The sequence below is a fragment of the Malus sylvestris genome, chromosome 15 (genome assembly GCF_916048215.2).
Source record: "Malus sylvestris chromosome 15, drMalSylv7.2, whole genome shotgun sequence".
Classification (NCBI taxonomy): domain Eukaryota; kingdom Viridiplantae; phylum Streptophyta; class Magnoliopsida; order Rosales; family Rosaceae; genus Malus; species Malus sylvestris.
Window position 1 is genome coordinate 29235678 of NC_062274.1, and position 11035 is coordinate 29246712.

The window sequence follows — 11035 nt, forward strand, 5'->3', positions numbered from 1 at the left end:
AAAGATGTAATTGGAGATTGCAAGATCTGTAATTGAGATGTTGTCACCATTGTAATAACAGATACGAATCGAAATTCCCAAATAGAATGATAGAGGAATTTTATAAAACACCTTGCATGCTTAATATGACACACGAACAATTGCATAAATATGAAAGAAAGAAACCCTAGAATCGAAGATTAAGATTATAGAATATCAAGAAATGATGAGGAAAAGAGCAGCAAGGAAGCGGAAGCAAGAATCCAAGATTGATATCCGTCAAGCATATAACTTTTTCAGTGAAGATATTATGAAGAAAGTTGAGGTTCCATGATAAAACCTATTGGGGAGTAGCTCAAACTCTTATAAGTCATTGCAAGATTTCTCATTTCACTGACAAACTCTTTTACTTTCACATCCTTACACGCCCCTTCATGTGTGTCAAATTTTCAAGTCATACATGTAGACAACACTAATTGAATAATGTGGAGCATGTATGGCTGTTCTGCTTTACATATGGTGCCAATATGCTTTGATACCATGTAAACCATGATGAGGTGGACCTTAGAGAGCAAGATTATCAAAGAGAGAGAGAGATTTTTTAGAGAAGAAGAAAGAAAACTGTATTTCATTTACAAAGAATAATTTGTACACTATACACAACATTAGTATATATCCTAACTATGACAGCTTATAAACTAAGCTATCCTACAACAGTTTGTAACTACCTATCTAATCAATTTACACTCGTCAATATCACAACCATTGAACCTGTACTCCTAATAGTTTTCAGGTTGTCTCTATTAATCTGACAACTGCCTGCTGGTTTACTCATCGCTACTAATTTATGGTATTCCGTTCAAAACAAATACATGGATGCCCACAGCGAATCCAACTGTTGGTGATAGAAAAGTTGGATTGCCTTGCCTGTATTTCTTTTCCTCTCTGCCTTGCAATGAATGAAAAAGTCGTGTATTTCGTTGGAAAATTTGAATAGTAATCCAACTTTAAAAGCATAATTTGCAAATTGAATTAAACGTAAAAATTGACTAAAATGAAATTTGAGCGAGTTAATTTTTTTGCTCACCACCCCATTTCGTTGACTGGTGTACCATTATTAAATGAAGTTGTCCAAGATGAAAACTAAAACTACAATCCAAATTTTATTGTCTCTAATTCTACTTTTTTGGGTCTGAAATTCAACTTATTGTCGGTATTCAATAAATTATATACATGAAGAATATCCGACAAATAAAACAACAACAATTAACCATTAAGTGACAATAGATTACGAAGGAAGTTTACACAAAAGCCCTCCACAAAAAATAAAAACAAAACCTGCAGCTAGGTTTTCATATATAGCACGAGGGTAATCGAACGCGGTTAACCGGTCAACCACGCAAAACTCACAAAGGAAAAAACCCTCCTGCAAAATAAAGCCTTGCTAGCAGCATGAGTACAATGGCTGTTGTTTCCTCCAAAGGTCTTAAAAGCCAGAAAAAAACCACCAAAAAGGGAAAAAAGGGAAAAAAAATACATGCGTAAGAAACTGTCAGATTTATTCCTATCTATCTCCAACTCTAGGGCACAAAGCGAACTTCAGAACTTCATATTTCTGGTCCCACCAACTTGAGCAAAGCCTGTCTTAGATTTTTTACAAGATCTTTCACTGTCATTCTGAATTCTACATCCATCTGTAATTAAGAATTGGAGTCTTATTAGTTAAGGGTAAAAAAAGTGTTAAGTTTATGCACTGAATTAACCTAACCAAATTTATGTACCTGAGCAACTACAGTGATATCTAGAGTTGAATTGCCAAGGGGCAAGGCACAGCTGTGAACAATGGTGAGATCAAGCTTTTCTATTTCACTCAGTATGCTTGCCAAAGATCCTTTAGTTTTCTCGCTGTGGATTCGTATGAGGACCTCCTTGTCCGAAACTCTTGCTTCGATTTCTGGTAGTGGCTGGTTAGAGCAGCTCTCGGAGTTCTCATCGGATGAGGATATATCATCATCCGCTGAGTACTGAGTCCTCTTCACAAACACCACCGCTTCCACAGTTTTCTTGGCTGCTTGTTTCTCCAGCATTTTCGTAAGTTCTTGAAGATGTTTCACGTACTTGATCGCATCTCCGAGGACCGAAGCCTTGTCCGTCTGCAATTTTGTGAAAATGGGTAGTTTAGAATCTCTGATGGAAGCTACTATAACCAAATTAAACTAGAAGTATTCTCTTATCAGACAACTCGACTACCAGAAACAATCTGAGTCATTGATTAGACAAATCTTACATAAAATTTAGATCATTAACTATTTAAAACATGACATACTGTACGAAAAGAGGTTACATTAGATCATAACAACTTTACAACATAACGTACTGTCTAACTGAGAACACATTAATTAGGGGTAAAAACTGAAAAAGTTTAACTAATTAGTACCTTCTTCAGGCCTGGAAGTAAGGCAGATAGAGCAATGAACCGCTGGCTGAGATTTTCTCGGCGCTTTCTCTCAGCAAGAACATGATCTTGAGCATCTAAAGGACTTTTAGTCACCGTAGCCGCCCTCTTGATCCCCTGTCCATGTTTCGGTGAGCATGTTTGGGGGTCATAGATACCTTGGGAAATCAAAGCTCGAGGGTTCAATTTCCCATTGGAATATTCCACTTCATTCTTTGGGTTGATAACTCTGCAATCTAGACCATAGTACTGCTGAGAAGTGGTTGGGGGTGATGAGTTGGAGCTTTCAAAAGAAATTAGGTGTGAAGAGGAGGAAGAAGAAGCATTGGCAGTAATTATGTGGTCAGTGGAGCAAGAGTTCCAACTATTAGTGTTGTTCTTAGGCTGTTTTGCTGGCCTTTCATGAGTCCCGTACATCTGATGAAGATTTTCGATGGATGCTTTGCTGAAGTTGTCGGCTTTTGGGGTGAAATTTGGATAGGATGAGTAGCTCTCAGATGAGAAAGATAGGAAATTGAGCTCGTCAAGTGAGTAGTCCCGGGAGCTCATTTCGTATTGATTGATGAAAGTAGGATCTTCGATTTCCTATATATAAATTAATCAAAACATTAATAGAGAACCAAAAATTTGAACAACTTTTTAAGATTAACTTTGGACTCTTTTGTATCAATTCTTTTATTTTTTTTAAAATTTCTTTGTTGATTTCTTCATGCTTAGGGTACGGAAGGGTATATATAATAAATTGTATAATTAAAAAAAAAAGCGAGACTTACGAAATCAGATACCCATTTTGCTGATGAGATCATGTCCATTAATGCACCTGGTTTCTTTACTAGGGAGTGAACCGAAATTTAGCTGTACCGTTGGATTCAACTAAAATAAATAGTAAATATATGAAGGCATGAATAGAACTTGAACAAAGAACAAAGATTTCATGGAAGGCTGATATGTAGACTATAAATGATCATAAAGACGCCCAGAAATTAAGCGTAGCAACCCCAAGAAAACTCCTTGGAACTTGGAAAAAAAGAAACAGGAGCACTGAAAGTTGAAAACACCTCACCTTAAGATTAGGAAAGACTATGCAAGTTTTTGTTTCTCCAGTTCTCCAGGAAGGACGAGTCTTGCAATCTTTTATAGGCGTACGAACGCGCTCTACATCGAGATGATGACTAAAAAGCAAGCAAATTAAGAAAATTGAACGTACCGATCCAATAAGATACTATAAATGCTAGTGGCACGTGTGAAAATGTTTCCCGCCTTCTGATGAGTGAACACTATTCATTTGGAGGCATTTTCCTCCGGGTCAATTTATGACTCTTTTCGTGTTTTGACCTACAAATATTGCCACATCGGCAATTATATTGGCCGATTCATTGGGTGGAGAGATTTTTCGGTGTGACCAGTATACGAAATGATACACCACGTGTTATTAAACAAGTGATGAGATATGTGTGTTAAAAAGTTAATAACTTAAAAAATAAAATTTCTCACCATTCCTATTAAAACACGTAGTGTACTACTTGTGTTCCCATGACAACTAAAAATTTCTTCATTGGGTGAACTGATTTTCGATCGGATAGCATTAGAAATATACGTGGATTACAAATTTTGTATACCGTTGGTTAGAAGAAATTTCACTTACAAGAAAACAAACACTATTAGCTTAATTAACGAAAACCCTGAGAAAAGGGGGAGGGATCCGCCAAAGGGCATCCAATGCCTAAGTCAGAAAAGATAGAGAGAAAAATAGAACTTGAGAGAGTTTTGAATAGTAAGTGGTGATTATTGTTTTCTCTGTTTGGCATGGCTATTTATACTGAAAAACTCTAACATGTAGCTTGGAGTTGAGGCTAGAGAGAATGCTAGACAATCCTTGATGATGCAGGCTAGTCTTTGCAGTCTTACTAGCTAGTAGTTCTGAAAGTCCATGTTGATAAGAGCGCAGATGCGCTAAACACTCAAGGGGAGACTCAGAAGAGTCAGTGGCTACCACCATTGGGTTGGGTACATGGCTTAATAGCAGGATATATTATGGGCCGCATGGAGAGCCCATGGTTTTTAAGTGGCATAAAACCTCGTTAGCTTAAGGCAAATTACGTCTTATTTGCTTAAGGTAATTTTATGTTCTACTCACGACGTCAAGGGTATAACCGTCATATTGAGTATATTGTTCATGTGTTTTTCCTAAACCCTTGAACATCCAGTAGCTTATGTTATACGAGCCAACACAAATTCTTCTTAAAAGTCATTAGAATGATATCGTGAGAATCGAAAAATTTATTACGAAAATAACGATGAGCCATAGTTGTAGAATGATTATTATACGAGTGATCAATATATTAATATCATACTCACTTTTTTCACCCTACTGTGAAAGCCCGTAGTGTTATTAGATACGTTAAATCAAACTGGCTAGCCAGAATAGCTTTTCAAAATCAAATTCTAGCAAAATTAACAAAAATATGACTAATCTCTTGTAGATACTCTTAAGGTTTTAGATTCGAGTTTTGCCGATCACAAGTTTAAGGTTTCCGAAATTGAGTAGGATCCAAAATAGTTTAGATGGAAAAATTATGATCCCATGTCATAACTTATATCTTTTTTATTTTTTTTAATAAACGATATTATCTACACTAAGGGAAGGAGGTAGGCTTAGCCTCACAAGGAGTTAGCAATAATGTCGTTCAGATACGCATTTGGCGAGAATCAAACCTAAGACTTCTTACTTACAAGTGAAGAGGAATACTACTAGATCGTGTTGACGTGAGTCAATGCTATATTTCAGGAATTATAGATGTATTGTTTGGGTATGTAATCATGTGATTGATATCCTGTATAATTGGGATTCTAGTTTCCAGATTTATAGGACCTCCTATACAACTATATATATTCCTTTGAAAGAGAAGAATAAATCTTAACAATTAAATCATAACCCTATACTTTTATTTGACCGTAGTACTAAGTGACAACTTATATTATTAACTATGTATTATTTATATGAATTTTGATAATTAGGCACATGAGAATTGGGATATTGGGAAGGCGCGCAGTTCAGAGGATACAAGGTAGGGAGCTTTGACCCCAAAAAAGAAAATATTTAAGGTAATTTCTTTAAGCATTTTGGAGCTTTTTGGCCGCGACAAGGTTGGTTCTAGTTCCGCACAAGGACATAGCCATTGACTCATTGTAATTTCTCTTCCACTTTCTCATAGTTATGAGAATTTTGTTTTATGAGAATGCAACACTATCTCTTAATTTGAACAGTCTATTCATATTGCCTTTTAAAATTATCGTCAACTAATATTCTCATTTACTTGCAACTAAGAGGTCTTATATGTGAATCTCGTGACTTATGAATTCAATACTAATTTCTCCTCCCACCTCTTAATGTAATATATCTTTGAATAAGAAGAAAAAAATTCTTTTGCATATTATAATATGTCTTATTATTAATCATTGCTATATTTTAAATATAAACTCGGATCATACAAGAAGTGTGATGGTCCCAAATAAAAAAAAAAACATTCATGTGGAGCCAAAAATAATCACAAGGCGACACGTGGATTTTTGGATAGAAGAGGACAAAAATACCCTTGAGGCATAACGGGATTCCTACGCATGAGCAGCAGGTAATCATCCCTCAACCAAGTCAAAAGTGCCCAAAATAGGTAACAATCTCAAACACATCTCATCAAATTCCTTCTACAAGGTAACTCCCAGAACCTATTTCATTCCATATATTTTTTTACCTCATTTTCCCTCTTTTAGCTAATCAATTAGCTAATTATCTTATTCATTCCATAACTCCCCAAATAATTTCTTTCAAAATATGTTAATTAGTCAATTAATAGATTTATTACCTAATTAATCTATTAATGGCTAATTAACCACAATTTACACCCAAAAAAAAACCTAAATGGCCAGTTCCTATTCTCCTAATAGGGCCGACCATAAACCTATATATAGGTCACCATTCTCTCCCATAAAGGACTTCCAACTCTTGCTAAAATTCTCTTGAATTCTCAAACACTTTTTCTCTCTAAATTTTAACTTTGGCATCAGAGGTTCTTTAGCTAAAGCCCCCCATTCATTGTGGGCGCGTAAGGCTCTTGGCCTTGACCTAAGGTGTTAATTGTTTTGTAGGTGCAATTTTGTCCAAGATCAAGGAGGAGGAAATTTGCATCCACAAATTGGTGCTTTCAATGAGAGACGAGTCACACACTTGTAGAAGACCCCCGCATCAAAAGGTTTTTCTATTTACTTGTCCATTTGTAGATTTTTCATACGTTCTTATTATTAGATTTTTTATCCACAAGGCTAAATGTGATCATAGGATCGGCACCATCTCTACGGAGCTCCACCATGGCAACCTCCACAGTGGCCACCATGGTTACCACTACCTACGGTGAGGTCTATGGCATCGCTACCACGACCCGAGCCGTGCCATCCAAGGCTCACGGCACCAAGGCCACGACCCAAGCCATGTCACTCCATGCCTAAGGCGAACTCAACGCGTTGCCAAGCCGAGCCCAAGCCTCGCATCCATATGCATCACACTCCAAGCAGCCTGCTCTAGGTGAGCAGCCCACTCTCGTGGCCCAACCTGCTTCCGCAGCCCAGTCTACTCCCGTGGCTTTCCAAGTAGCCCAAATTGATCCAAGATTAGTTTAACTATCCCGGCTCCAAATTCCTAGATTGAAGATCAAACCAGGAGTATTTTCACCACATTTTTCTGCGGATTTGGCATTTCCCAACTCAAATCTCACGCTCGGAGTCTACCACACTTCCACTATTCAAGAAAACGCATTCATTCCAAGCTATTCCAACCTAAATGGAGAACAACACTTGTCTCGACAAGTCATAGAGTTGACGAGCGCCCTCGCACAGCAGACGACCTTGGTGAACCAGCTCTTGCAATGCACCAAGATGCAATATGCCCCAGACAAGGTGCCTTGAAGTAGGATAAGGGTAGACAAAGAACCTCTACAACAGCGTCCTAGGAAGCAGCCACTCGACCAGCCGCGAGCCGAGCGTTCAGGCAGTGTATACTCCCGATTGGGCCCCTGAAATAGCATATACTCCCGTCTTAGAGCGCAAATGAGCGTGCACTCTCGACTAGGCCCATAGACGAGCATACATTCACAGTTGGGGTCACACTCCGATAGTCAACATGAGCAACCTTCCAGGTGAAGTATTCATTCGTAGTTAAGCCCGCAATGAGCATCCTTCACCTCTCATCGGAGTAGGCAACATGACGGACAGAGAGAAGCAGTCACTTAATCCAGCTCAAATTTAACCGGCAGCCTGCAAAGAACTTGCTCGCTTGCTTAGAACGCGCTACACGCATCGCATCCGCAGCATAGATGAGCCAAACACATGGAAGAACAGCTTAGACCAGCAAGTCACGGTTGGGGGCAGTCGAGAGCTCCACTACCTCAACAAAGGAAAATTCAGGAAGAAGTAGAGAAACTCTTGACCAAGTGATTGCGTAATTTCCAACGCAATGAGGTCACCAACGAGGTACTACGATGGAACATGACTAACATAAGCAAGTCACCCATCATGGACGAGATCGAGTAGGCAGAGCCTCCATGCGAGTTCATCATGCCATATTTCATATATTTCAAAGGGGATGAAAACCCGGAGAGACACTTAAAGCACTATCGAAGCGCAATGATCCTTTATCGAAACAACAATGATCTCATGTGCAAGATATTCACCACCACTTTACAAGACGAGGCGCAAGATTGGTTTTACAGCCTACTGCCACAATCCATCTGGAATTTCAACTAACTTTCTTTGGTTTTCACCAAAGAATATTCATCCTATTGCTCGATAAAAAAGAAGTCCGACCATTTGTTCGACGTCAAGAAGAACCCAAATGAGTCGTTTCGCGACTATGTGAGGAGGTTCAAAGTAGAGAAGGCAAGGATAGTCGGATGCAACGACTCGATAGCTAGAGCAGCCTTCCAAAAAGGACTTTCAGCAGACCACCCACTATTCAGAAAATCGATCATGAAAGAAGCTCTAACTCTAGCAGACTTTTTCGTTCTGGCAGAGAAGCATACACTTTGGGACGAGGCTAGCCAATGCACATTCAATGACTTGAAGAAGTACCCGACATCACATCCCTACTATCCAAACCGAAAGGTTACCATTAGTATGCCTGGCACGTGCCCGCACGTGGGCGGTGCGTCTGGCCGTGCCTTAGCAGGCACGTGAGTAGTCGGAAAATTTTTCTAAAAATATGGGGATGTTCGTGAGGTTGTGTAGATCACGTTGGTATATTCAAACATCCCATTTGAGTATTGTATGAGAAGTTATTAGCTAGTATTGGTTATGTGCTTTAAATTAACATTTTTATAGTTGTTTCGCATATAGGGGAGACTTATCCCAAGGACGAGCGCAGTCAAGGATGACTCGGGGGCTACGACCCTTCGACATACCAGTGAGTGGGCTTTTGGTTTTCAGTATATATTTATATACTTGATATTTTCCCAGAAAATGTGTTTAAATGAAAGTATGCTTTGAAATGCCATGCATATAAATTTATATTCAGCATATGAATTAGTATATGATGCATAATATGAATTGGTGTTGTGGACACTCAGGTAAGTACCAAGTGAGTTATGTTTTGTTATATGAGATACTGGTAATGTGAGATGTGATTGAAAGCTCATAAACCTACACCCCGGGTGATTGTGATTTAGCCAGAGATATGGTACATGCCTGTTTATGATGTCACCTTCCCGCACTAAATGCTCACATTGGATCCAATTTAGGTGCACAGTCTTGTCGTACAAACCATCATAGATGGTTCCAACTTGTAAGTGACTAGTGATTTATTGCACAACTATCATGAAAGAGTAGCATTGAGCATAACTATATTACACTCAGTCTTGTTGTACAGACCTTTACAGTGGTTCCAACTCGTGTGCGGTGTAGTGTCGTATAAGTCACTTGCGATGACTCCGGCTAGATTGAATAATGAGCTATGAATTCAGCCGTATAGACCTCTACAGGGGATCCAGCTAATATGTTATTTTTCCATGAAGTTATTATCACCTGAGTTACTTATTCTGTTTCATATTTTGGCATGGCATACTTATGAAAATGGATATGTGAAGGATTAATTGAAATATATGTGTGTATATACTTATATATTTATATTCCATTTCTGGGAAAATTATACATGTTTTACGGCGAGGGTTAGAGCATTTGATAATGAAATGGTTTTGAAAAGCTTTGTTTCTGCCCACTCACACTTTATGTTTTGCGCTCCTCCAGGTTTTAGATAAGCTTATTCATTGGTGGCTCAGGAGGTTTGACTGGAGGTTCTGACAAACTATCACAAATGTAGGGCATCTTTGGGTGTCGTTTAATTAGTGCTTATTTTCTGGACTGAACTTAGGCTACTTATACTTTGATTGTGTATTCACACATTTTCTAGCACTTACCTTAGCTAGTACTCGTATGAATTGGTTTTTAATTATTCGTATTCTCTATTATCATTATTGTTTCCGCACTATGCATATGGCTACGTCACCCTCACGTGATGACCAGCATGCCCTGATTCGGGTCGGGGTGTGTCAATTTTTCTATCATTGATTAAATATACAATATCATGTGACGGTATACACATGGGTACAAACACAGATAAAACTTTAAAAAAATATGGGCACAAAAAGAAACTAATATATGGGTACAAATTATAAATGAAAAAAAAATTGGTACAAATTAAAAATAGGTACAAACTAAAAATAAAAATATATGATAAAAAATTTAGCCATAAAGGAAAACTAATGAAAAGGGCTTGAAAACTTTGAGTTTTAATGATAAGGACAAAATAAAGGGTAAAGTGAATAGTACCAGGATTGACTTTTTAGTGTAAAAATGTGGTTTTTCGTTAAAGTGAACAGTACCGGGTGCTTTTCGTTAAAGTTCCCTAAATATAAATATACTAATTGTAACATTTTTAACACTAAAGGAATATATTTAAAAATAAAAATATTTTATTATTCAAATAATTAATGATGTTATTAATATCCAAGGACCTTGATCAAAAATTGAAAATGAATAGGATTTTAATCAATGGAGTAACAAAAAGAATGATGTGAACCTAATTTCTCCTTTTCAATTTTATCACAAACTTAACAAAAAGATGATGAGTTAGCCCTTTGGCCCTTTTTTGTCCAGTAGAGCCCACGAGCCCTTTGGCCTGGCTCTCGGTTGGAGACAGTTTTAAGGCTATTTTCAATCCTCTGGCCATTTAGACCCTTCGGTTGGAGATGGTCTTAGTCCACATTTTAAGCACTTGTTGACCGCCAATTTTAATGTTTAGTACTTTACTCTTTTACTTTTTAAATCGTTTTATAAAATCAATAGTCAACGTATGCTTTAAATATGGGCCCAATGTATGCAAACATCAACATTTATCGTCTAGTTAGACGGTGGAATGTGGTTAAAATGATGCAATTGAAAAATCAAGTGCTGTAAAATGCAAAAATTAAAATCTCATGCTCATTTTGCAAATGACTCCAAACCTTATGGTGTAGAATGCGGTTAACCCTTCTACTTTTTATGATACATAGGATTAAA

General features: G+C 37.7%; 1 protein-coding gene across 2 annotated transcripts; it reads right to left on the reverse strand.

Moving 5' to 3' along the window:
* Window positions 1–1229: 1229 nt before the first annotated feature.
* LOC126601757 (transcription factor bHLH18-like) lies at window positions 1230–3614 on the reverse strand. Of its 2 annotated transcripts, none has more exons than XM_050268517.1 (5): window positions 3498–3614; window positions 3208–3289; window positions 2417–3019; window positions 1761–2132; window positions 1230–1673 (listed from the first exon to the last, which is right to left on the reverse strand). In XM_050268517.1, exons 2-5 carry the CDS (start codon window positions 3244–3246, stop codon window positions 1587–1589), a joined length of 1101 nt encoding a protein of 366 aa, XP_050124474.1. In that variant the 5' UTR covers window positions 3247–3289; window positions 3498–3614; the 3' UTR covers window positions 1230–1586. The 2 variants fall into 2 exon arrangements, with proteins under 2 accessions (XP_050124474.1, XP_050124473.1); XM_050268516.1 differs by having other exon boundaries at window positions 3208–3307; window positions 3498–3608.
* Window positions 3615–11035: the final 7421 nt, after the last annotated feature.

Bases quoted from the DNA above. Each gene is read 5' to 3' on its own strand.
- LOC126601757 (XM_050268517.1), bottom strand. From the start codon at position 3,246: ATGGACATGATCTCATCAGCAAAATGGGTATCTGATTTC. The intron at 2,133-2,416 runs GTACTAATTAGT...ACAAAATTGCAG, and splicing joins TACTTCCAGGCCTGAAGAAG to ACGGACAAGGCTTCGGTCCT. The intron at 1,674-1,760 runs GTACATAAATTT...TCTTAATTACAG, and splicing joins ATATCACTGTAGTTGCTCAG to ATGGATGTAGAATTCAGAAT.